Source organism: Pseudoliparis swirei, chromosome 18 (genome assembly GCF_029220125.1).
Source record: "Pseudoliparis swirei isolate HS2019 ecotype Mariana Trench chromosome 18, NWPU_hadal_v1, whole genome shotgun sequence".
In the NCBI taxonomy this organism is placed as follows: domain Eukaryota; kingdom Metazoa; phylum Chordata; class Actinopteri; order Perciformes; family Liparidae; genus Pseudoliparis; species Pseudoliparis swirei.
The window spans coordinates 5877609-5905157 of record NC_079405.1 but is presented as its reverse complement, the minus strand read 5'-3'; the positions used below and the strand labels follow the sequence as shown (position 1 = coordinate 5905157).

General features: G+C 43.9%; 2 protein-coding genes across 2 annotated transcripts; both read left to right on the top strand.

Annotated features, from left to right (window-relative positions):
- Positions 1-9819: 9819 nt before the first annotated feature.
- Positions 9820-14443, top strand: LOC130208206 (uncharacterized). Its single transcript, XM_056437202.1, is given in 22 exon segments — positions 9820-9839; positions 9918-9994; positions 10075-10170; positions 10256-10380; positions 10677-10820; positions 10891-10965; positions 11066-11230; positions 11282-11378; positions 11461-11678; positions 11757-11913; positions 11987-12195; positions 12287-12404; positions 12603-12744; positions 12746-12797; positions 12865-12979; positions 13059-13228; positions 13299-13381; positions 13467-13597; positions 13686-13875; positions 13950-14091; positions 14166-14283; positions 14361-14443. Coding segments are annotated over 22 exon segments (2727 nt in total).
- Positions 14444-17542: 3099 nt separating this feature from the next.
- Positions 17543-22167, top strand: LOC130207868 (uncharacterized). Its single transcript, XM_056436599.1, has 21 exons — positions 17543-17562; positions 17641-17717; positions 17798-17893; positions 17979-18103; positions 18402-18545; positions 18616-18690; positions 18788-18952; positions 19024-19120; positions 19203-19420; positions 19500-19656; positions 19732-19940; positions 20035-20152; positions 20344-20537; positions 20605-20719; positions 20799-20950; positions 21021-21103; positions 21189-21319; positions 21407-21596; positions 21671-21812; positions 21887-22004; positions 22085-22167. The coding sequence occupies exons 1-21, from the start codon at positions 17543-17545 to the stop codon at positions 22165-22167; spliced, it is 2709 nt and encodes a 902-aa protein (XP_056292574.1).
- The last annotated feature ends 5382 nt before the right edge of the window (positions 22168-27549 follow it).

Sequence of the window (27549 nt, the reverse complement as noted above, 5' to 3'; positions counted from 1 at the left end):
TGGGGAGATGGAGATACCGTCACCGGTCCCCCTGAAAACGTGTATACCAATGATGACAAGAGCAGCCTGAACTCATTAGTACCGTGATGTTGATTGCAAGTCTTGCATTCATAAAAGTAGGCCAACAAATAATAAATTAGAGCCATTATAACCATGTTTAAGATGGCTCGTAGCTGGGAGCTAGCTACGAGTTTGACAGTGATGTCAGTGCGGCCATGATAACGGCTTTTACAGGTAATATGGCCGAAGAGGTTTTTAAAGTCCTCGTGTTTCTTTTTTAAAGTATCGGTTCAGGCACCGATATCGTTTTAAAAGTACCCGTTTAGCACCGGCATTGGAAAAAACAAACTATCCAATTGTTCTAGGCCATGCGGCTCTTACGTTCATATCGAAGTTTGTGGGTTTTTATGTTGGTTCGCTCCGCATGAGTTCAAGACGGTATTTTCGTCAAATGTGCATGTGGGCGAGATGAAAATAAACTCGCGGCACGCTGGCCAAACGCAGAAATACCACAGCCGAATGTCGAGCGGGCCGTTCTACGGAGGGGTTCGCGGACGTTAATTCGTGCGTGTGCGAGTCTGTGTTTCCTGAAACACGTGAAATCAAAGCATCGACCTGTTCTGACTGACGCCCATGTGAAAGAATTGCTTCCTGTGGCAACAACAGAATCAAGCCATATTTTAGAGGATTGTTCAAGGCAAAGAATGCAGGAAGTCCCACTAAGCAACATGCAAAGTAAAAGAAAAACGCTATTGTAAAATATATTATTGTTTTTGGACTTGGTTGAACTGAGTGTGTGTCTGTGTGTCTGTGTTTTTGTGTCTGTGTGTGTGTGTGCGCATCATTCAATTCAATTCAATTCAGTTCATTTGTATAGCCCAATTTCACAAATTACTAATTTGTCTCGGAGTGCTTTACAATCTGTACACATAGACATCCCTGCCCCAAAACCTCACATCGGACCAGGAAAAACTCCCAAATAACCCTTCAGGGGGGGAAAAAAGGGAAGAAACCTTCAGGAGAGCAACAGAGGAGGATCCCTCTCCAGGATGGACAGATGCAATAGATGTCATGTGTACAGAAGGACAGATTTAGAGTTAAAATACATTCAATGAATATGACAGAGTGTATGAATAGTTCATAGTTGGCATATTCCACGATGGAGACTCCACGATCCATCAGGCAGATGGCGGGGAGGAGGAGGGTGGTAGTCTCAACAGGACAGTGGCGTAGTCAGGAGCAGGAATTCCACGACCCAGACCTCGATGATCCATCAGGCAGATAGGATCTATGCCGTCTCATAGGGTCCGATGACCCCATGAGACGTGAAGTCAAGGACTCGGGAGAAAGCAGAGTTAGTAACGTGATTGAGAGATGAAAATTCATCCCTAAGGAGAAAAAAAGGAGATAGGTACTCAGTGCATCCTAAAACGCCCCGCAGCTATAAGCCTATAGCAGCATATCAAGGGGCTGGACCAGGGCAAACCTGATTCAGCCCTAACTATAAGCTCTGTCAAAGAGGAAAGTCTTCAGTCTACTCTTAAACGAGGTGACTGTGTCTGCCTCGGACTGAAGCTGGAAGCTGGTTCCATAAAAGAGGAGCTTGATAACTAAAGGCTCTGGCTCCCATTCTACTTTTTAAGACTCTAGGAACTACAAGTAGTCCGCATTTAGTGAGCGTAGCTCTCTAGTGGGGCAATATGGTACTACAAGCTCCTTAAGATATGATGGTGCATCACCAATCAAGGCTTTGTACGTTAAGAAGAATTTTTAAAAGTGATTCTTGATTTTACTGGGAGCCAGTGCAGAGCAGCTAATGCAGGAGTGATGTGATCTCTTTTCTTAGTTTTAGTGAGAACACGAGCTGCAGCATTCTGGATCAACTGGAGGGACCTAAGAGATTTATTAGAGCAGCCTGATAATAAGGAGTTGCAGTAATCCAGTCTCGAAGTAACGAAGCGTGAACCAATTTTTCTGCATCTTTTTGAGACAAGATGTGCCTGATTTTTGAAATATTACGTAGATGAAAGAATGCAGTCCTTGAGATTTGCTTTACGTGGGAGTTAAAGGAAAAGTCCCGATCAAAGATAACGCCAAGATTCTTTACAGTGGTGTTGGATGCTAGGGCAATGCTACAGAAACCACATCACCAGATACTTGATCTCTGAGGTGCTCAGGGCCGATTAAAATTACTTTGGTTTTGTCTGAGTTTAACATCAAGAAGTTGCAGGTCATCCATGTTTTTATGTCTTTAAGACATGCTTACATTTTACCGAGTTGGTTGCTCTTCTCTGGTTTTATCGATAAATATAGTTGAGTATCATCTGCATAACAATGAAAGTTTATGGAGTGTTTCCTGATAATATTGCCCAAAGGAAGCATGTATAAGGTAAATAAAATTGGTCCAAGCACAAAACCTTGTGGAACTCCGTGATTAACGTTGGTGGTTATCGAGGCGTCATCGTTTACAAATACAAATTGAGATCGATCTGATAAATAGGATTTAAAGCAAATTAGTGCCGTGCCTGAAATGCCAATCGACTGCTCCAGTCTCTGTAACAGGATGTCATGGTCAATGGTGTCGAATGCAACACTAAGGTCTAACGAGACCAGGACAGAGAGGAGTCCTTTATCTGCTGCCATTAAGAGGTCATTTGTAATTTTCACCAGTGCTGTCTCGGTGCTGTGGTGTTTTCTAAATCCTGATTGAAATTTCTCAAATAAACTATTATGATGTAGAAAGTCGCACAACTGATTTGCGACCACTTTCTCAAGGATCTTGGAGAGGAAGGGGAGGTTAGAGATCGGTCTGTAGTTAGCCAATACCTCTGGATCCAGAGTGGGCTTCTTCAGGAGAGGTTTAATAACAGCCACCTTGAAGGAGTGTGGTACGTGGCCTGTTAGCAGAGACACATTGATAATATCTAATAGAGAGCCGCCAATTAAAGGCAAAACGTCTTTAAGCAGCCTCGTCGGGATGGGGTCCAAGAGACAGGTAGACGTGTTCAAAGTAGAAACCGTTGAAGATAATTGGTCACGGTTGATGGGAGAAAAGCCCTCCAAATATACACCAGGGCATACAGCGGTTTCAAGGCAAGGCATTCCACTTGAGGACAGATTGGCACTGGTTATGGGCAAGAGAATATTAATCTTGTCCCTAATAGTTAAAATCTTTTCATTAAAGAAGTTCATAAAGTCATTACCACTGAGGTTTATAGGAATGCTCGGCTCCACAGAGCTGTGACTCTCTGTCAGCCTGGCTACAGTGCTGAAGAGAAACCTGGGGTTGTTCTTATTTTTCTATTACTGATGAGTAATAGGCTGCTCTGGCATTACGGAGGGCCTTCTTATAAGTTTTAAGACTATCTCGCCAAACTAAGCGGGATTCTTCGAGATTAGTTGAACGCCATATGCGTTCAAGCTTTCGTGACGCTTGCTTCAGTTTGCGGTCTGAGGGTTATACCAGGAGCAAACCTCCTCTTCCTCACTGTCTTCTTCTTCAGAGGGCTATCGAGTCCAGTGTCATTCTCAGAGAGCCTATGGCACTGTCAACAAGATGATCAATCTGGGACGGACTAAAGTTAGACCAGGAGTCCTCTGTTATATTGAGACGTGGTATTGAATCAAATACAGAAGGAATCGCTTCTTTAAATTTAGCTACAGCACTGTCAGTTAGACATCTGGTGTAGAAACTTTTGACTAACGGAGTACACTCCGTAGTATAAATTCAAAAGTTATGAGGTTGTGGTCTGACAGAAGAGGATTCTGAGAAGACGTACAAATGCTCAATGTGCACGCCATAAGTAAGACCAAGAACAAGCGTGTGGCCAAAGCAGTGAGTGGGCTTCTGTACACTCTGACAGAAGCCAATCGAGTCCAACAAGGAGATGAATGCAGCACTAAGGCAATCATTATCAACATCCACATGGATATTAAAATCTCCAACAATAATAACTTTATCAGTTTTAAGAACCAAACTTGATATAAATTCTGAGAATTCAGATATAAACTCTGAATATGGACCTGGTGGCCGGTACAGAATCACAAATAGAATTGGCTGTAATGTTTTCCAGGTTGGATGTGAAAGACTAAGAACAAGGCTTTCAAATGAGGTGTAGTGTAATTTTGGTTTAGGATTAATTAATAGGCTCGATTCAAAGATGGCTGCTACTCCACCTCCTCGACCGGTGCCTCGAGGAATGTGAGTATTAATATGACTTGGAGGAGTCGATTCATTTAGGCAGACATATTCTTCATGGCTCAGCCAGGTTTCAGTTAGGCAACATAAATCAATGTGATTATCTGATATTAAATCATTTAGTAACACAGCTTTAGATGACAGAGATCGAATATTTAGGAGACCACATTTAATAGACCTGTTTTGTTGCACTGCTGAAATAATGGTGTTAACTTGTATAAGGTTATTGTGTACGACTCCTCTTCTGCTTACTTTTGATTTATTTAATTGAAGTGGCCGTGGGACAGACACAGTCTCTACTCTAGAGTCATGGGTGGGTAACTGCTCGAATGGAAGAGCAGAGAAGGGTGCTCCCGGTTCCTGATCTGAACCCTGGGTTGTCATGGAATAAGTCCAGTGATCAACTTGGTCATATTCGCAGAAATGAGACGCTCCGTCAACGTGGGATGAATGCCGCCTCCTCATCAGATCAGGCTTTCCCCAGAAAGTCTTCCAGTTGTCTACGTAGCCCACATTATTCGCTGGGCACCACCTCGACAGCCAGCGGTTGAAAGACGACATTCGGCTATACAATTCGTCTGCAAATTTGGGAGAGGGCCAGAGAAAATTACGGTGTCCGACAACGTCTTGGCATAAGCACACACCGATTCCACATTAATTTTAGTGACTTCCGACCGACGGGCTCGGGCGTCATTACCACCGGCGTGTATTACAATCTGACTGTATCTCCGCTTGTCCTTAGCCAGCAGTTTCAAACAAGACTCCACGTCGCCCGCTCTGGCCCCCGGGAGGCACATGACGGTGGTCTGCGGCTTCGCTATTTTCACGTTCCTGACTATAGAGCTCCCGATAACCAGGGTGTGTTCCTCAGTGTGTCGCTGAGCAGGGAAAACTGGTTCGAAACGTGAAGTGGTTGGTGCACAGCGGCTTCTGTGTAGACTTACTACTCCTGCGAACAGTTACCCAACCACCCGGCAGCACGGTTACCGCCGGGGAACAGCTATCAGCTGACTGTAGCTCCGCGCCAACTACGGGAGAGGGCGGGCTAACTAGCATAGCTATCTGAGCTTCGATAGCGCGGAGCCGTGCATCTAACCCACTTAGACCTGCCTCCAACCTAGCAAATAAACTACACTTGTTGCATGTATCGTTATCATTAAGGGAGGCAGGGGGATAACTATACATGAGACACACTGAGCGAGAGGGAGGGGGAGAAGAAGTCATGCTCGCTGCTGAGCTGGCAACCAGAGCTTACCGGAAGAGTGAGATGATGCGTTCAGGAGCAGCTGGGAAAATCAGTCAGCACATCATGTGGCTCTTCGCGGTAACACAGTAAAAAATGTGTCTCTTACGGCGTTTCTCAATTCAAAGTACACGAGTACAGACTAGTGTTCTTTTGGAGTCTGGACTTGGGAGTCCAGACTCCGGAGGACGGGAGAACGGGAGGACGGACTTTCTGCGATTGGAACAGCAGCTTACTTGATGACGTCACCACATCAGCTGTTCTTGCTCCTGAGTTTACTCTAATTATTCACTGTAAATTATTTTTTACAGTCAAAAAAAATATGACAACCCTGCTTTTTTCATTATTCTTTAAATATAATTATTTTATTTTGAATTTAGTATGTGGATATATATATATATATATATTTTATATACACACAATTGAAAATAAAATAATCATACACATATAATTGTATTAATATTGTGTACTAAATAAAAACAGATATTTATTTTGTTTATACATATTTAGATTATATATAAATATGTATATATAATAAATATGTTATATACATACATATATATATATATATATTTGTATGTACAGGACTGTCTCAGAAAATTAGAATATTGTGATAAAGTTCTTTATTTTCTGTAATGCAATTAAAAAAACAAAAATGTCATGCATTCTGGATTCATTACAAATCAACTGAAATATTGCAAGCCTTTATTCTATTCTTTAATATTGCTGATTATGGCTTACAGTTTAAGAAAACTCTAAATCCTATCTCATAAAATTTGAATATTTCCTCAGACCAAGTTAAAAAAGATTTATAACAGCAAAACAAAATCAAACATTTGAAAATGTGTTTCAGGTGTTTCGAGTTAATTAGACGATTCAAGTGATTTGTTTAATACCCTACTAGTATACTTTTTCATGATATTCTAATATTTAGAGATAGGATATTTGAGTTTTCTTAAGCTGTAAGCCATAATCAGCAATATTAAAAGAATAAAAGGCTTGCAATATTTCAGTTGATTTGTAATGAATCCAGAATGCATGACATTTTTGTTTTTTTAATTGCATTACAGAAAATAAAGAACTTCATCACAATATTCTAATTTTCTGAGACAGTCCTGTATATATAGTAGTGCTGTGAAAAATAACGCGTTAACGCGTAATGATTAAATTACAGGATTAATTAGGTTGTTTTTTTAACGCATTTAACGCATGCGCAGAGTGAGCTTCCAATATACCGATTCAATCTGAACTATTTCCCGCTCTAATGCAGACGGTCGTGCTGTTCATCGGTAATGATCCTTCCGCAGGTTCACCTACGGACACCTTGTTACGACTTTTACTTCCTCTAGATCAGGGGTGCTCAATACGTCGATCGCGGCGACCGACCAGTCGATCGCGGCGTAGTATTGGTAGATCGCATGACATTTTTAAAAATTGGCCCGCCCCTTTGAAATCTCCGCCCGCACGTCTTTGTTCTTTGATTAAACTAAACAGCCGTCTGTTGTTGATCGTGTCTACACAACAGCATGTCATTTCTGTCTCTACGTGTCGCGTTAACACTTCTCGGCTCTCCGTCTCGCGTGCCGCAGAGCTGTGTGCGCGCGCATCGGGACGGAGCAAAACAAAAGTCACCCCCCCGGAACCCAAAGACTTTGGTTCCCCGGACGCTGCCCGGCGGGTCATGGGAATAATGCCGCCGGATCGCTAGTTGGCATCATTTATGGTCGGAACTACGACGGTATCTGATCGTCTTCGAACGTCCGACTTTCGTTCTTGATTCATGAAAACATTCTTGACCAATGCTTTCGCTTTCGTCCGTCTCGCGCCGGTCCAAGAATGTCACCTCTAGCGGCACAATACGAATGTCCCCGTCCCTTTAATCATCGCCCCAGTTCATGAAGAAAACCCACAAAGTTAGTTTGCCTCAGCAGCTGCTAAAGGAAGACGAGCTAGGAGGGCCTTTAGATTGTATCATGGTGTTGTAAATGGTTGACAAAAAAGAGAAAACATTTCTGTTTAAACATTCTGTTTAGGATGAAGATATATTAATGTTCCATATGGAAGAGAACTGCTAAATAACTGCTGAGTTGCAGCACCATTGTTTTGTTTTTTATGAATAAAAAAAGAATGTATAAATGAATATATCCGTCTTTTGTCATAAATCTTTATGTTCTCACAAAAATATACCGAGAATATCGGTAATATGTGATTAATCATGATTAATCCACAGAAACCTGTGATTAATTTGATTAAAATTTGTCATCGTTTCACAGCCCTAATATATCGTTATATTACACATGTAATTGCAAACAATTCGGTCAAAAGTAAAAATACACCATGAGTTCAACGTTAAAATGTAATTAAAATATTAAGTTATGAATGAAGTCATTGAATGTATTTTAACTCTAAATCTGTCCTTCTGTACACATGACATCTATTGTTCTGTCCATCCTGGAGAGGGATCCTCCTCTGTTGCTCTCCTGAAGGTTTCTTCCATTTTTTCCCCCCTGAAGGGTTATTTGGGAGTTTTTCCCGATCCGATGTGAGGTTTTGGGGCAGGGATGTCTATGTGTACAGATTGTAAAGCACTCCCAGACAAATTTGTAATTTGTGAAATTGGGCTATACAAATAAACTGAATTGAATTGAATTGAATCTTAACCCTCAGTCAAACTGATGTAACGTTATCTGTGAATAAATAATAAACTCTTTGTGCTCGTTAGATCCTCCAAACCGAATTATATCTCATGTTAACCGCTACGGAGACGTCAGAGCCAGCGGAGCATTTAAAAAAGTCCTGCCGAGATCAGGCTGTTCTCGGCGGCCACACAGCGCGCTGACCGCCCGGCGCTGCAGAGCTCAGTGGTCCCGCGAGCAGAACCTCAAATCTACGGCGCAGATCTTTAATAGGCTGAATCATAACAAACCGACCACAGATTTGATTTTTAAACTACTAACTTATCGCCTGAAAACATCGTAAAATTACATTCCGTGACACAACAGTAGTATTTAGAAAAAGTCAACTGTCAGTAGTTTATTTTCTCCTCCGCTATTGTTTCCGGTTGCTGGTGAAATGCATTCTAGGATATATGCAGGCCAGAGTACGCACAAGTCTCCTCTGATGCATCCTCCGGAAAGTGGGAGGATCAAGTCACATCCGGGTGTTTTGACCGTGCTTTGCGAGAAGCGAACTTTGAATTGGAACATGTACTCGGACTGAGACTGATGACGTTTCACGAGTCACGAGAACACAAGTAGAGGAAAGTACGCACAAGTACGCTGATTGAGAAACGGCATTAGTCTCTGACTGGTTGGCCACCCCTGTTCTAGGCTAATACTGCTCTTCTCAGGAAAACCCATTGTTACCCATTCTTCCAATTGGTCGACAGTGAGTCTGTCCAACCTGTGCAAGATAAAATGTATTGTATTGTATTGTGTGCTGCCACAACATATAGAGGAAAGTGTGTTATATGTGTGCATTGTTCTATATTAGGCAAAGATGACTTAAAGTGCACACACATCTCACTCCCAGATATGAGTTACAAGGATGCCAGACGTAGATAGACATAGCGACCTTTGAACTGCAGAAAACCATACCTTGAATGTAGCTAACCGCTATCTAACGTAATGTTAGCCCAACCCCTTCACCATGAACTGTTCTTATCAATCTCTTCATCTCACTTCTCCCCCACTCAAACTCTGTTGGATTTTTTAGAGATCTTCATCGACTGCAATACCTGTTATCACACACCGTGTAACTCAATTCTCACCCAACACTCTTTTCTCACTTAAAATCCTCTTACATATACTTTCTATGAGCATTGCTTTGTTTTTCGGTTCTTCCGTATTAATATAGTGTAAACAAGTTTCCATCCCTCAGGACTTTTGCCATTTCCACGTCTCCGATCTTTTTTGTCACTTCCCTAGTCAGGGCTATCGAGCTAAGACCGACATGCTCATCTTCCTTTCTGAATTTAAGGGTTTACTTTAAATTCCCCCTCATCACCTTCCGGTAAACCACTCTATTTCCTTTATCAGGACAGTTTTCTCCCAAACTTCTCTTCATTTGTTGACTTCCCTTCAAACTTCACTCCCTTTGCTGTCCTCTCCCTTTTGTGTCCTCCTCTCCCAATAGAGACTGGAGTCCACCCACAGGATGGAAGATCACCTGTTACAGGTCCTTTTTGAAACAGCTGGTGATGTCTCACATGTGTATTGTAATTAACTGATGTATAAAACAGCTGGCGATGGTTCAGCAAGCAGTCAGTCACTTCTCTTCAGAGTTGGTCTGTTATCAGGTGTGCTGGGTGTTCAGTGCCAAGCGCTGCTAGTGATTGGATTCCTCTAGTTCTTTTGTTTGGCTGCTCTCAGACTGCAAGATGTGGAGACTTGGGAACATGTGAGTTACTTTACTTTCTTTGTTTAATGACTGCTTGCGGCACACTTAATGTCTCTAAATGATGTGTTTTACTTAAAGGTTGTTATGGAACTTGATGGCTGCAGTAATCCTCTTGGCTCAAGCAAGGCCAAATATGAAGGTCCATTCACAGTCAAGTAAGCCAGACTTTAAACTAAATGACATTACCATTGTTCCAGAAAGTGTACTGCTCCTCACAAGCCTTTTCTTTTAACAGGCAGTGGCTTGCATTCAGACTGCGTGGGTAATCTAATGAGGCTGTCATTGGACAAGGCCCTAGCAGTGGGGAATGCGCTTGAGGTGGAGGCCATCAGTAAGCATGCCGTCTGCTAATAAGCATGGTTGGTTAACACTAGGAGAGAGGTGTCCTGTCATGCTCGTCTTCATTTCCCCCCCAGATGGCACCCAGCACATTGTGATAACACCCAACTTGGCTGCTCAGTGTGGCTACAGCATGGAGTCCGACCCGTGGGGTAACACCAGAATCTACTCGTCTCTGCTGGGCTGCTACGTGGACAATAAGGTATGTTTGAGTTTACTTTATTTGAGGACATTTAATTATTAGTTGCCTGTGAGAAACATGTTTGCATATTTGTTGCATTAATGACTTAAGAATGTAACTTTTTACGAGCATTTATTTTAGCTTATCAGTATTGTATGCGTTTTATACAGCCGCCATCTAAAACGGCCAATGTTTGACCTCACCTGTGATTGAAAATGTATAAATATATTTTAGCCATTACATTAAAAAAATTAACACGTTTCCACAATGTCGAGCTGACTTTTGCCAAATTCTTGGTTCATGCATTTGATTTGTAGGACGATCAAACCTTTAATGTTGGCTTAAGGCTCCGCATGTATGGCCCCAGTGGATCAGACGTGGTTACCCATGATGTGATGCAAACTTGCAGCTACACTAGCTGGGCCTCTAGAGAGATTCTTTGTGACAGGAACTACATGGAAGTAGGTCACTTAATATTGAAAGCTCTACCGACTTGTTTCTAACAATATATTAAGCAACCATGTCTTTTAGGTGTCCCACCACATTGCTACTCCTGATGCTAAGGGGCAGACTCGAGATGTTAAAGAGATCAACGTCATTCCTGATGTATGTGTATACATTCCTGTTACAGTGGGCTTGCTTTTCAACCTGCACCATTCTTATCTCATTCAACAGAGGAAATGATTAATTCTCCCTTTACCTATAGGCCTCTGTGGAATCACATGGCATCTGGAAGTTGACATTTTACACACCAGAACCAGTATCAATGGTTCTGAGGGAGGCTGAACAAGCCGGTTATGGTGCCATGGTGACCTCAACCCGTCTGGTTATGCGATCCCCCTACAATACAGCAGAGACCACTTCAGAAGAAGTAAGCAACAGACAAAGTGGTTTGCATAACTATACACCTGACATCTCTTAGCTGGATGGAGTCTCCATGGAAGTTTTCAGGGTGAGAGCCTACTACAAGGCACCACATGGTCTGGGTGTGGTGGACTTGGCAGCTGCTTGTCCCACAGGCAAGTCTCGAGCAATCTGTGTGGACATGGTTTTCATAAGTCTGTCATATGGAGGAGTCAACAGTTGGGTTATCATTAACAGGTGGTGTCCTCTTCACCAACAACGTAATCTCTTGGCACGTACCTCGCCGTATGACACCACTGGTAGATGGCAGCTTTGAAATCCGAGAAATGCACATGGGCATTAACGGAAGGAGGCTTGATGGATCTCAGATGGCTGCACGAGGGTACACGCTGTCCGCCACAGATTTCCACATCATCATTGAGATCCCAGTCGGCTCGCCTGATGGTCACTACAAGGTTGGGAAGTCCTCTTGCTTAGAAATGCATGGTCACTTTTCTTTGCATATTTTATTAAAATGTCATGAATAATTGCAGAGCCATGCCCCAGATTACCAGTACTACATCACCTACATTGTGGAGCCCATGCTCGAGGTACTGTGGAGCACCACTGGCACCCGAGATGATACCAGATACAAGGTTTTGTTCCCCATTACCACCCCTCTTATTCTTCAAGCTCCCCACGTCCAAGAAAGTAAGTCATCATCTGGAAGCCGACAACTTCAGGCTAATAAAGGAAGGTTTATAGCCGTTTTCCTGTTCCTCAGATACTGTCCCAGAGGCTCGCCTTTTCAGCGTTGTCTTGGGGCCCCTTCTTCATGATGTGGTGCTGAGGAACATCACCTTCTTCACCAGCGTGCTCACTGTTGAAGAGAGCAATGCCAGAGGTTTTACCATCCAGGAGCATCGCCACTCCAATGGAACCAAGAGCATCTCTGTTTTAGTGCCCTTTGATGCAGATATTGTCCTGAAAGATGCAAGTGAAATTAAATGCTAAATGTCAATGGTGCCAGCTTATTTGCTCTGTGTTGGTTTCAGTGACATAACTGAGTTGTTTACATCTGCAGAATCCTGAACCCTTGATTACAACCTACTTCCTCTCTCTGATCTTTGGGTTTATCATCCTTCCTGAAGAAACTCCATTTGCCCACCCAGTCGAGTTGCAGGCATCTCTGCAAGATGTTGGTGAGATTGAACTTTTCACTATTCACTGTATCTAGCTCACAATTGCGTCACTTGGGGAGAAATTTAACAACTGAAAGATGTGATATGGATGCCAACTGACCAAAAACCTTGGTTGTCTCCTTTAAAATATGACATTACACAACCTCGTAGAATTTATGCTTAAGATAGTCCAATGGTCAACCTTGTCTCTGCTTTTAGAGCTACCAACCATCACTGGCACCTGTGACCAGAACCAGTTTTACATCAGTGTGAAATATGGGAGTCAAGGCAACAATTTCAAGGCAATGGTTGGACATCAACAGCTGACACCTGAGATGGCTCACTACCAGTTCCAAGAAAACGGCACACTTCAGCGTCAGTCTTCCATACAATGCCAAGGATGCGACCTTCGAGGTATGTTTTACTGTAACCTCTCACCTTGAAGCTTCTGCATTGGATAACTTCCCTCTTTGTCTTCCAGCTGATAACCTCAGATTCACTAAGAGCCCACGTTGACTTCTTTCTGCTTCATGCCCGTAACGACTGGGTGCTCGCTGATCTCTTCTTGTCCTGCAACTTTCCCTTAACAACAACCGGTAAGACTTAAACATGTTGAGGGTTTCTGCTGATGGGACTATAGGACATGTTCTTCACCCTTACTACCTCTACTCGCAGAGTGCTACCCCAATGGAACAATGACTGCTACAGCTGTGAAGGTGGCTTCTGTGACCAATATGGTCCCAAGTAGGCTGACCCTAATGGACCAGTCTTGCAAACCGGCATTCAGTGGTGATCGCTTTGCATATTTCTCTTTCACTGTTGCAACCTGTGGAACCACAAGAACAGTAAGTGTTGGTTCACCTTAAATCTCCACACTATTGTTAAATGCTAATGCCTCCGTCCTTTTGTCCTCAGTTCTTTGACCACTACATGCTGTATGAAAATGAGATTGCCTTGCCTTACAACAAAGGAGCATCACCAGTTGGTCCTCAGTACAGGTAGAGGGACTCATCCAATCTTTTAATCGAATATACTTTCTACTGAGGTCCAAGTCAGTGTATTTTCTTTTCTCCTTTCTCCAAGACAAACTATTTCCTGCTACTATGTGGTCAACGAGACTCAGACTGTTGGCTTCAGCTCAAAACCAAGACTCTATGAACCCACCGCGGATATCGGCTCAGGACAGCTGATGGTTCAAATGAGGCTAGCCCAGGGTAAAGTTGACTTCATCAAAACCTTGTTTTTGCAAGACGGTACCCAGTCAGGACAATGCCTCTTTCTAATGGGACTCTTCTCCTCCAGATTCATCGTACACGTTCTTCTACCAAGCAGAAGATTATCCAGTTGTAAAATATCTGAGGCAGCCTCTCTATTTTGAGGTAGAGCTGGTTGAGGCTACTGACCCAAATTTGGAGCTCATCTTGGAGAACTGTTGGGCTACAATTGATGAAGACCGGACATCTCTGCCTAGCTGGGATATCATTGTAGACAGGTAATGAGTAGCATAAAGCTAGGTAAAGTCTAAAAACTTGTGATAAATCAAATATGTTGTCAATCCCTCCCCAGCTGTGCAAATCCTGATGACAGCTATGTGACAGTTTTCCATCCTGTTGTGAGAGATGCCATGGTTTTAGTCCCATCCCACATCAAACGCTTCTCTATGAAGATGTTCACCTTTACTAAAGATGAGGCGGTTCTGAAGAACGAGGTAACGTATGAGCAGTGTGCATTGTCCACATCTCATAGTAGCCCTGTGAAATAAACCCTTCTGTCCGTCTTCAGATCTTTGTCCACTGCGATGCAGAGATTTGTGACTCGCATCGGCAAGCAGATGGTTCATGCAGAGGCCAGTGTGTTGAACCTGCACACCAGATGAACTACAGACGAGAGAGAAAACGGGGTACGGGACATATGGGAAACATTTGTCAACAAACTACATGCAGTTGGTGATCGACTTTATCTTTTTTGCTTTTCTAGTACAAAGAGGAACAGACTCCATCAACCAAAGGCAAATCTCCTCTGGGCCTATTGTGTTCACCTCTGGTCAAACTCCTGAATAAACTAATTTGAAATTCTTCAATCATCTCTTCACTCAATTTGTATCTATTTTGTTTGAACCCTGTGTTGCATGTCATACATTCAGGGCAGCAACTCTTACTGTGGCACATTAGGCAGATCAACAATGGGTTGTATACAGATGAGGTAGAAACTGCTAGACGATGACTTTAGACGGACCATCTCCACAAGTTCTCTGATGTGCAGTAGTCGGGTGTATAAAGGATGGCACAGGTGGTGAGGACACTGAAGAAAGTATTGTCCATATGAGAACCCTGACCACCCTCTCCTCCTGCTGCAGGAACAGTAGCGTACGTTCTCAACAGACTGCTTCAGCAGAACATTCTTGACTAGGGTTGGGTGCCACATTGGGGGTTCCGGGTGGCACCGGTTCCTACACAACCGGTGCCACCCAGACCGAAACGCACATTTCGGTGCCTGAGCCGATTGAAATTGAGAAACTTATTTTGAACTTCTCTGGTGACTCCGCCCTGTCAGCAGGTTTCGATAGCCTATCATATTTAATTTTTAAAGCGGAGGCATGCGCCGTGTTTGTCTACGTGAGCACATCAGCGGTCAGGCTGAGCGCGATGGAGAGACCGGTACCCCTGAAAACGTGTAGACCGATGATAAGACCAGCCTGAACTCATTAGTACCGTGATGTTGATTGCAAGACTTGCATTCATAAAAGTAGGCCAACAAATAATAAATTGGAGCCATTATAACCATGTTTAAGCTGGCTCGTAGCTGGTAGCTAGCTACGAGTTTGACAGTCTGATATCCGTTGTTTTTGAGTGCGGCCATGATGACTGCTTTTACAGGTAATATGGCCGAAGAGATTTTTAATGTCCTCATTGTGCTCCTTTTTTTTTAATTGTAAGTATCGGTTCAGGCACCGGTATCGGGGAAAACGCAAACGATCCAATTGTTCTAGGCCATGCGGCTCTTACGTTCATATTGAAGTTTGTGTTTTTTTTAATGTGGGAGTCAGGGGTTTTCCTGCATAGAGAAAATTTGGGCGCGCGCCTAAACCGTTTTCTCGAATGCCTAAGGCAAAAAAAAGTCCAATGGAAAAAAGAAAAAAAAAACTGTTCATCACGTGCATGTCAGCGAATATTTTTTCAATAGTATGTTTCAAGTAGGCTACAGTCGAACCCTCGTTCTGTTTTGATCAATAGTAATCGAGTTGATAAGCGTGTCTTGTCTGATCAATACGCAACTGTGAGGTGCGCGAATGGACAGAGCGGCCAGCTGCTGATCACTCAACAGCCCGACGTGCACAAATGCAAATGAAATTTCCACTCAAAATGCTGACAAAAGTTTGATTAACGATTTCCAACGCAGCCTCCATTGGTATTATTAACATGGAATGATAATATATAGTGTAGGCACGAAGAACATAAAAGGAATTTTCAAAACACCTGGGAATAAATACATTGATTAGAATATATATATAAAGTTCTATGTGCTCGCTATAACTTCTATTTTATAATTTCTATTAAAAAAAATTGGGAGCACTGAAGACCCATTTTGACACGGAAAAACCCTGGGTATTCACTTCGCTTGAGTTCAAGAGGGTATTTTCGTCAAACGCGCATGTGGGCGAGATGAACATAAACTCGCGGCACGCGGGCCAAACGCAGAAATACCACAGCCGAATGTCGAGCGGGCCGTTCTACGGAGGGGTTCGCGGACGTGAATTCGCTGAAAATCGTGCGTGTTCGAGTGTGTTTCCTGAAACGCGTGAAATCAAAGCATCGACCTGTTCTGACTGACCCATGTGAAAGAATTGCTTCCTGTGGCAACAACAGAATCAAGCCATATTGAAGAGGATTGTTCAAGGCAAAGAATGCAGGAAGTCTCACAAACCAACATGCATAGTAAAAGAAAAACGCTATTGTAAAATATTATATTATTGTTTGTGGACTTGGTTGAACTGAGTGTGTGTGTGTGTGTGTGTGTGTGCGTGTGCGTGTGCGCGCATCATGTTGCTCTTTGCGGTAACACATTAAAAAATGTGTCTCCTAGTCTCTGACTGGTTGGCCACCCCTGTTCTAGGCTAATACTGCTCTTCTCAGGAAAACCCATTGTTACCCATTCTTCCAATTGGTCGACAGTGAGTCTGTCCTACCTGTGCAAGATCAAATGTATTGTATTGTATTGTGTGCTGCCACAACATATAGAGGAAAGTGTTATATGTGTGCATTGTTTTATATTAGGCAAAGATGACTTAAAGCGCACACACATCTCACTCCCAGATATGAGTTACAAGGATGCCAGACGTAGATAGACATAGCGACCTTTGAACTGCAGAAAACCATACCTTAAATGTAGCTAACCGCTATCTAACGTAATGTTAGCTCAACCCCTTCACCGTGAACTGTTCTTATCAATCTCTTCATCTCACTTCTCCCCCACTCAAACTATGTTGGATTTTTTAGAGATCTTCATCGACTGCAATACCTGTTATCACACACCGTGTAACTCAATTCTCACCCAACACTCTTTTCTCACTTAAAATGCTCTTACATATACTTTCTATGAGCATTGCTTTGTTTTTCGGTTCTTCCGTATTAATATAGTGTAAACAAGTTTCCATCCCTCAGGACTTTTGCCATTTCCACGTCTCCGATCTTTTTTGTCACTTCCCTAGTCAGGGCTATCGAGCTAAGACCGACATGCTCATCTTCCTTTCTGAATTTAAGGGTTTACTTTAAATTCCCCCTCATCACCTTCCGGTAAACCACTCTATTTCCTTTATCAGGACAGTTTTCTCCCAAACTTCTCTTCATTTGTTGACTTCCCTTCAAACTTCACTCCCTTTGCTGTCCTCTCCCTTTTGTGTCCTCCTCTCCCATAGAGACTGGAGTCCACCCACAGGATGGAAGATCACCTGTTACAGGTCCTTTTTGAAACAGCTGGTGATGTCTCACATGTGTATTGTAATTAACTGATGTATAAAACAGCTGGCGATGTATCAGCAAGCAGTCAGTCACTTCTCTTCAGAGTTGGTCTGTTATCAGGTGTGCTGGGTGTTCAGTGCCAAGCGCTGCTAGTGATTGGATTCATCTAGTTCTTTTGTTTGGCTGCTCTCAGACTGCAAGATGTGGAGACTTGGGAACATGTGAGTTACTCTACTTTCTTTGTTTAACGACTGCTAGCTGCCCACTTAATGTCTCTAAATGATGTGTTTTACTTAAAGGTTGTTATGGAACTTGATGGCTGCAGTAATCCTCTTGGCTCAAGCAAGGCCAAATATGAAGGTCCATTCACAGTCAAGTAAGCCTGACTTTAAACTAAATGACATTACCATTGTTCCAGAAAGTGTACTGCTCCTCACAAGCCTTTTCTTTTAACAGGCAGTGGCTTGCATTCAGACTGCGTGGGTAATCTAATGAGGCTGTCATTGGACAAGGCCCTAGCAGTGGGGAATGCGCTTGAGGTGGAGGCCATCAGTAAGCATGCAGTCTGCTAATAAGCATGGTTGGTTAACACTAGGAGAGAGGTGTCCTGTCATGCTCGTCTTTATTGCCCCCCCGGATGGCACCCAGCACATTGTGATAACACCCAACTTGGCTGCTCAGTGTGGCTACAGCATGGAGTCCGACCCGTGGGGTAACACCAGAATCTACTCGTCTCTGCTGGGCTGCTACGTGGACAATAAGGTATGTTTGAGTTTACTTTATTTGAGGACATTTAATTATGAGTTGCCTGTGAGAAACATGTTTGCACATTTGTTGCATTAATGTCTTAAGAATTGAACTTTTTACGAGTATTTAGCTTATCAGTATTGTATGCGTTTTATACAGCGGCCATCTAAAACGGCCAATGTTTGACCTTATATATTTTAGCCACTATAAAAATAATAAACACGTTACACCAATTGGAGTCATTTTTGTTTAAACAATTGCAGGATTTTAAGCTCTTGACTCTCCTAAAGCCAAATTCTTGTTTCATGTGTAGGACGATCAGACCTTTAATGTTGGCTTAAGGCTCCGGATGTACGGCCCCAGTGGATCAGATGTGGTTACCCATGATGTGAGCCAGACTTGCAGCTACACTCGCTGGGCCTCTAGAGAGATTCTCTGTGACAGGAACTACATGGAAGTAGGTCACTTAAAATTGAAAGCTCTACCGACTTGTTTCTAACAATCTATTAAGCCACCATTTCTTTTAGGTGTCCCACCACATTGCTACTCCTGAAGCTAAAGGGCAGACTCGAGATGTTAAAGAGATCGACGTCATACCTGATGTATGTGTATACATTCCTGTTACAGTGGGCTTGCTTTTCAACCTGGACTCTTTTCTCATTCAACAGAGGTAATGATTAATTCTCTCCTTACCTATAGGCCTCTGGGGAATCACATGGCATCTGGAAGTTGACATTTTACACCCCAGAACCAGTGTCAATGGTGCTGAGGGAGGCTGAACAAGCTGGTTATGGTGCCATGGTGACCTCAACCCGTCTGGTTATGCGATCCCCATACAATACAGCAGAGACCACTTCAGAAGAGGTAAGCAACACACAAAGTGGTTTGCATAAAACTTGGCTTTGGAAGCAGAACAATAAACCAACATCTCTTAGGTGGATGGAGTCTCCATGGAAGTATTCAGGGTGAGCGCCTACTACAAGGCACCACATGGTCTGAGTGTGGTGGACTTGGCAGCTGCTTGTCCCACAGGCAAGTCTTGAGTAATCTGTGTGGAGATGGTTTTCTTAAGTCTGTCATATGGATGAGTCAACAGTTGGGTTATCATTAACAGGTGGCGTCCTCTTCACCAACAACGTAATCTCTTGGCACGTACCTCGCCGTATGACACCACTGGTAGATGGCAGCTTTGAAATCAGAGAAATGCACATGGGCATTAACGGAAGGAGGCTTGATGGATCTCAGATGGCTGCACGAGGGTACACGCTGTCCACCACAGAGTTCCACATCATCATTGAGATCCCAGTGGGCTCGCCTGATGGTCACTACAAGGTTGGGAAGTCCTCTAGCTTAGAAATGAAAGGGTTACTTTTCTTTGCATATTTTATTAAAATGTCATGAATAATTGCAGAGCCATGCCCCAGATTACCAGTACCACGTTGCCTACATTGTGGAGCCCATGCTTGAGGTACTGTGGAGGACCACGGTCACCCGAGATGATACCAGATACAAGGTGTTGTTCCCCATTACCACCCCTCTTATTCGTCAAGCTCCTCTTGTCCAAGAAAGTAAGTCATTATTTGGTAAATGACAGAACTTCAGGCTAATAAAGGAAGGTTTATAGCCTTTTTCCTGTTCCTCAGATACTGTCCCAGAGGCTCGCCTTTTCAGCGTTGTCTTGGGGCCCCTTCTTCATGATGTGGTGCTGAGGAACATCACCTGCTTCACCAGCGTGCTCACTGTTGAAGAGAGCAATGCCAGAGGTTTTACCGTCCAGGAGCATCGCCACGCCAATGGAACCAAGAGCATCTCTGTTTTAGTGCCCTTTGATGCAGATATTGTACTGAAAGATGCAAGTGAAATTATAGATGCTAAATGTCACTTGGTGCCCGCTTATTTGCTCTGTATTGGTTTCAGTGACATAACTGAGTTGTTTACATCTGCAGAATCCTGAACCCTTGATTACAACCTACTTCCTCTCTCTGATCTTTGGGTTTATCATCCTTCCTGAAGAAACTCCATTTGCCCACCCAGTCGAGTTGCAGGCGTCTCTGCAAGATGTTGGTGAGATTGAACTTTTCACTGTATCTAGCTCACAATTGCGTCGCGTGGGGAGAAATTTAACAACTGAAAGATGTGATATGGATGCCAACTGACCAAAAACCTTGGGTGTCTCCTTTTAAATATGACATTACACAACCTCGTAGAGTTTATGCTAAAGATAGTCCAATGGTCAACCTTGTCTCTGCTTTTAGAGCTACCAACCGTCACTGGCACCTGTGACCAGAACCAGTTTTACATCAGTGTGAAATATGGGAGTCAAGGCAACAATTTCAAGGCAATGGTTGGACAACAGCTGACACCTGAGATGGCTCACTACCAGTTCCAAGAAAACGGCACACACTTCAGCGTTAGTCTTCCATACAATGCCAAGGATGCGACCTTCGAGGTATGTTTCACTGTAACCTCTCACCTTGAAGCTTCTGCATTGGATAACTTCCCTCGTTGTCTTCCAGCTGATAACCTCAGATTCACTAAGAGCCCACGTTGACTTCTTTCTGCTTCATGCCCGTAACGACTGGGTGCTCGCTGATCTCTTCTTGTCCTGCAACTTTCCCTTAACAACAACCGGTAAGACTTAAACATGTTGAGGGTTTCTGCTGATGGGACTATAGGACATGTTCTTCACCCTTACTACCTCTACCCGCAGAGTGCTACCCCAATGGAACGATGGTGGCTTCTGTGACCAATATGGTCCCAAGTAGGCTGACCCTAATGGACCAGTCTTGCAAACCGGCATTCAGTGGTGATCGCTTTGCATATTTCTCTTTCAATGTTGCGTCATGTGGAACCACAAGAACAGTAAGTGTTGGTTCACCTTAAATCTCCACACTATTGTTAAATGCTAATGCCTCCATCCTTTTGTCCTCAGTTCTTTGACCACTACATGCTGTATGAAAATGAGATTGCCTTGCCTTACAACAAAGGAGCATCACCAGTTGGTCCTCAGTACAGGTAGAGGGACTCGTCCAATCTTTTAATCGAATATACTTTCTAGTGAGGTCCACCTCAGTGTATTTTCTTTTCTCATTTCTCCAAGACAAACCATTTCCTGCTACTATGTGGTCAACGAGACTCAGACTGTTGGCTTCAGCTCAAAACCAAGACTCTATGAACCCACCGTGGAGATCGGCTCAGGACAGCTGATGGTTCAAATGAGGCTAGCCCAGGGTAAAGTTGACTTTATCAAACCTTGTTTTTGCGAGACTGTACCCAGTCAGGACAATGCCTCTTTCTAATGGGACTCTTCTCCTCCAGATTCATCATACACGCTCTTCTACCATGCTGTAGATTTTCCGGTTGTAAAATATCTGAGGCAGCCTCTCTATTTTGAGGTAGAGCTGGTTGAGGCTACTGACCCAAATTTGGAGCTCATCTTGGAGAACTGTTGGGCTACACTTGATGAAGACCGGACATCTCTGCCTAGCTGGGATATCATTATAGACAGGTAATGAGTAGCATAAAGCTAGGTAAGGTCTCAAAACATGTGATGAATCAAATATGTTGTCAATCCCTCCCCAGCTGTGCGAATCCTGATGACAGCTATGTGACAGTTTTCCATCCTGTTGTGAGAGATGCCAGTGTTTTAGTCCCATCCCACATCAAACGCTTCTCTATGAAGATGTTCACCTTCACTAAAGATGAGGCGGTTCTGAAGAACGAGGTAACGTATGAGCAGTGTGCATTGTCCACATCTCATAGTAGCCCTGTGTAATAAACCCTTCTGTCCGTCTACAGATCTTTGTCCACTGCGATGCAGAGATTTGTGACTCGCATCGGCAAGCAGATGGTTCATGCCGAGGCCAGTGTGTTGAACCTGCACACCAGATGAACTACAGACGAGAGAGAAAACGGGGTACGGGACATATGGGAAACATTTGTCAACAAACTACATGCAGTTGGTGATCAACTTTGTCTTTTTTTCTTTTCTTCTAGTACAAAGGGGAACGGACTCCATCAACCAAAGGCAAATCTCCTCTGGGCCTATTGTGTTCACCTCTGGTCAAACTCCTGAATAAACTAATTTGAAGTTCTTCACTCAATTTGTATCTATTTCGTTTGAACCCTGTGTTGCATGTCATACATTCAGGGCAGGAACTTTTACTGTGGCACATGAGGCAGATCAACAATGGGTTGTATACAGATGTGGTAGAAGCAAGATCGACGACTTTAGACGGACCGCTCCACAAGTTCTCTGATGTGCAGTGGTCGGGTGTATAAAGGATGGCACAGCTGGTGAGGACACTGAAGAAAGTATTGTCCATATGAGAACTGTTAAGTTGTAATAGTTTATTTTGATAACATCTGCAGAGGCCTATGTTTTAAATTAATACATATAGAAAGATATTATAATAGACAATATTAAGGAGAATATTGTTATTAATGTATTATGAAGCATAGGGGTAATGTTTACTCTATGCAAATGTAAATGGCAAGAATTAATGTATGTTGCATGAGAGTGACTGTATGTTAGTATTATAGATTGACGAAGCCGGTTGAAATCCGTGAAATGACTTACAATAACAAGAGACTTTTATTGTGAAGGTGACTTTAATTGACGGGAATCTTATTGTGAAAGCGACTGAAACCGGAAGTGACTGTTTGACCGAAAACAGGAAGAGTATATGACTGCGTGTTTGTAGAGGGAACTTTCTCTTTACACAGGTAAGCCCCGAGGGGAAAGGCTGAGCTCGAGGACACGAGGAAAGAGCGCTTTGAATGTTTGTTTCACATTTCCTGCCATTAAATGTTGATAACTTAATCCACGCGCGTCCGGAAGCCTGTTTTCCACCATCTGCGTAGTGCCCAGTTTCAGAATACCTTACAATTTGGAAACCACGAAGGCGAAACTGAGATGGCCGCCAGAGTTAAGGGACTTCCACGCGTTGCTGCGGTAAGTAGGCCGCGCTAAGGTATCGAACTATTTATGCCGTCAGAACACGACGGGGCACAAGCCCGCCGGAGAGTTTAACAAGCAATCGACGCTGTGTGTTTTGTATTTAATGTGCGTTTGTTCCTGTGCGTTTGCATGTTCGGCATGTTTTGTGCCATTTACGTGTGCGCGTCTTCCGCGTTGGCCAGCGTGGTGGGTCATGCCCGTGTTACTGATGTGTCGCGTGTGCGTTTGCATGTTTCTGCACGTTTCTGCCATTTATGTGTGCGGGTCTCATGTTTGGTCAGCGTGGTGGGCCGACGCTTCGTGTCACTGATGTGTAGTTTCGTGTGTGCGAGTTTGTGTTTGTCTTTCTGTAGTGCGTTTGCACGGATGTTTGTCTCACGCGATTTTTTACTCTTCTTTTTACCGTTCCTCGTGTAGAGACTCTTTCCATGTCTAGACTTTTCCTGTTGTTCCTTGTGTTATGTAGAGATTTTCCACTCTTTTCACGTTTTTCTATGTTATCTTGTGTGTTTTGCGTGTATGCTGCCACGTGGCGTGAGTAGCCTGTGTACGCCACACCAGGGGTGTCGCTGTTGCAACAGCGTTGTGTATTTATGGTGTTATTTAGTTGCATGTTTTGTCATATTGTGAGTTCCTCGTTGTTCGTTTTGTCTTGTGAGTTTCACGTTTTGTATCAAGAGTTGTGGCTCAATGATGTGCCTGGAAGCCAGGAGTGCTTGGCACATAGTAAATTTGACAAAGACGACGGTCTCTCTAAGAGCACGTTAGAAAACTAATAACATCCGTAAACTAGCGTAGAACTACGCGCTGTTACGAGATTAAGTTACATACGTAAGCTGGTGTATGCGTCGGCGCACTGCACAGTTACAAGATCATTGTCCCACAAAACTCAGTTGGGTGGCCCGTGTAAGTTGGTAATGTACGTTAGACCCTTGTTTAACATGTCCGGCATTGACAATATTCACTAAAGGGGATCCTTCTTATAAATACGGCGTGTTTTTGTGTTTCCTGTTTTAAATCCACCATTTTGATTTGGCCTGAGAAGAAGGGATGGTAGTTCCCCTTTGTTCACCCACATGGTCGTTAGGGAGTTGAATACATTTACTTAATTTGCATGACTTACTTGGTTAAATTAACAGCTTCTCCCATTTCACAGAAAATATCACATTTGGTTCATTGGTTAATAACACCGTTTCCATATGTTGTTTGTTAACATTTTCCCCCATTTTAAAATGTCTATGTATTTTGTATGCTGTGCAATTTCACTGTATTCACCCTAATTTGCATTCTTTCCCAACTGCACCGCATCCACAAATTAGACACATAGTGTAGAATAAATTTCCTTTCGATTTCTTTCAAAAAAATTGATTTACGATTTTTGAGGGATTTTGATCTGAAATTTTTTAGGAATTTCTGTGCTCTACATTTACATTTCCTTACATATATTAAGCCTCAGTACCTGATCCCTTCAACAATGTCAGAATCAACGTCAATTAAGACCCTACAAGGTGGATTGAGGATGTTCTCTACGCTGCCATGAAGATGGTGGAGAAAGCCGACAGACTGCACCACTACAAGAAGCTGAGGAAGCACGTGCAGGAATGGCATGCAGAGGGTTTACTGGATGTAACAGCCCTGGAGGCCCACGAAGAACAGAATCTTATGCTTATGATAGTTCTCAAGCGTCGCATCAAAGCAGCAGAGGAGCAGAAAAAAAACGCTGGTTCAGATCCCGATCAGCAGACATCGCCAAAGCCAGTGACGCTGTGGTGCAGGGAAGGCGGTTGTTGCATGGGATGACAGTCCATGCTGACAACAAAGCAAGGAAGCTTCAGTCCCAGCAGCAAGGAACAGCCCCCAAGAACGCTCCCAAAGAAGAAGCTCCCCCGACTGAAACCCTGCATAAAGAGGCAGCTCCAAGGCCATCAAGCCTGGCCCCCACCCCCCCCAATCCACCGACCAGAGAACTTGGCGAGCCAAGCAGACTCCGGCAACAGATGACGTCCAACATCAACTACGGAGATACCAGCCCTCAGACAAGACCGCTGCCACAGTCGGAGTGCCCCAAGACAAAGCGGAGCAACACCATATCAAGCCCCACATAACAATGAGCACGGTGTCACCCAGTACAAGCCGTACAGCCCAAGGGATATGCATTTCATCACCGACCAGCTCCCCCCCATATCGAAAGGAGTCCCCTGAATAAAGGCACTCGATGCTGCCACCACCGGGATTCCCTTGGCAGTAGGAGACATGAGAGCAATCCTGGCGAAATGCTCCTCACAGAGAGCTAGACGACCTGGAGAGAGATGCTGGCTGCTCATCTGCCCATAACAGCCAAGATGTGGACACTGTCAATATACACCTGTTTGCTGCCATCAGAACACGGTGGCCCTTTACCCCTGACATGGCCAACCTGTCCGGCATCAAGTTAAGGCGAGATGAAGACGCTGAGGCCTACTTGTCACGCGCTGCAAAAGTCTGGAAATCAGCTACAGGCACCAGACACGACAGGGATACCACCTCCATGAACATATGGAAGGATGCAGTGATAAAAGGACTCCCACCCAAGCTCGCCAGAGAAATGTACCGGACAGTGGGCATCCAATATGTCACTTTTGAGATATGGAATGCACATCACCCACTTCATTGCCCAGCACATCGAAGATGAAGAAGAGGAAAAGGCAAACAAAGAAAAGATGACCATGACACTGCTAAAGCTACAACTAGCAGAAAAACATACAGAAGCTGCTAAAGACCACCAGAAGACAGAAAAACAGATGGCTCTTGCACCTGAAATAGCAGCCCAGATCGGCGTAGAAGTATGCAAGGCCATCACCCACTTCATACAACAGGAGGCTCACACCAGCCTGCCTTCCAACGGCACCAACAAGCCATATTTCCTGGCAACAGTTACAAGCGGATCCCAGAGAAAGTGAGCCACGGTTCTCCAGTTTGGATACTGGATGCCGGACTGCCAGCATGAAGAAGACCAGGAAGAGGAGGACTTGGTATAGACGACCGAGAGAGGACAAAACGGCCCAAACCCTCAAATAATGCCACGTGACCAAGAGTCTGAGGAGAACCTGTCATCACAGGTGCCATAGATTGTGCATTGCCAAATTGCACCATGAAGTACCACCACTCTCCACTTGAACACTGCTGAACAAAAGCTGACTGCAACATGCATCCACCTTGAGTTTTCTGAATCAAAGGTTGTTTCAGAAAAGGGAGGGATGGGAGATGCAGAGACAGTTGTGGCTGGTACCGAGATGTGGCGTTCGAGGAGTGATCAGGTCTGACTGGCACATAGCTTTGCAACCAAACACTTAACACTTTTAGAAACAAGCACCTACATGAAGAAATATATCTAGAGAACACATTCACATTCACAGGAGCAGACTATCGCCCAGGGAGGGGATAGCAGAGTTCATGGTGTGGTTTTGGAGAATGTTTGAGAAATGAACTAACCACAGTTAAGTTTCTTTGAGCAGGTTACCGGAGCCCACCAGGAGCCAGTGGACTAAGTCCAGGCGAATGGGGTGCTCTGAAGTCATTGCAAGGACCTCGGAGCGCCCTCGATGTGAGTGGTCTCACAAAAGTGACACCATTTCACATTTTTGTAATTATGTTCATATCTGAGACATTAGAGCGAGAGTTAGGACTGCAACATAGGAAGATGTGTGCAGACAACATTGACTCTCACTGCTCACTGTCTCCTGTCATTAATGGCACCTCGAGTGCAAATGTTTTGTTTTTCCCATAAGCTGTTTTAGGGTTCGAGCACGAAAGAAGGGTGCTGGACAAATACCTGCCTGCTATCAGATCCTAGTAGGATTTGAATATTTCTATGCCTTAGTCAAGGGCCATAGATAGGATCAATTACATTTATCATAACCAGTAAAAGATAAATAAAGTTAGATTGGATTGGATAAGTAATTGAGACTCTGTTGGACGACAGATGCGCATTTAATAGATGATTCCTCCACGGGGTGAGAAGCTGTTCCTCCGACTCAGTTGAAGATCATAATTCAAGCCTAGAAAGTATTAGATACTTATTAAATATAGACAATTTTTCATAGTCAAGTGTCACATTCTGTATAGAGCCGGCCTAGTGGCCGCTGTGTTGTGTTGTTTCATTTTTCTCCAACAGCTACACCTGACGCTCCAGCATCGTCCATCGTGTGCTGACTGCCTGCTGTGAGGACCTGCCATGAGGAGCTGCCCACAGGAGCATCGGACACCATCATCACCCGGCTCAGAGAGACTGAGGAGCAGACGGAGAGCCATCCTGAGGACCCCTGCGATGCCATTCGGAGCAGAGGACGACGCAGAGGAAGAAGAACAGATGACATCATGTGGATATGCAAATCCACCGACGGACGGCGGGCCGGCGCAGCCAGTGAAAACCATGGGGAATAATATCTCCCCAGGGGCTGGGACGCCCGTGAGGTATGAGACAGGTTCCAGAGACGAGGCTTTTTCGACCAGAGAACCACGG

Excerpts from the sequence above, each read along its gene's own strand:
- LOC130207868 (XM_056436599.1), top strand. The coding sequence starts at position 17,543 with ATGTGGAGACTTGGGAACAT. Across the intron at positions 17,894-17,978 it reads GCTTGAGGTGGAGGCCATCA|ATGGCACCCAGCACATTGTG; the intron begins GTAAGCATGCAG and ends TTGCCCCCCCGG. Across the intron at positions 21,597-21,670 it reads TGGGATATCATTATAGACAG|CTGTGCGAATCCTGATGACA; the intron begins GTAATGAGTAGC and ends ATCCCTCCCCAG.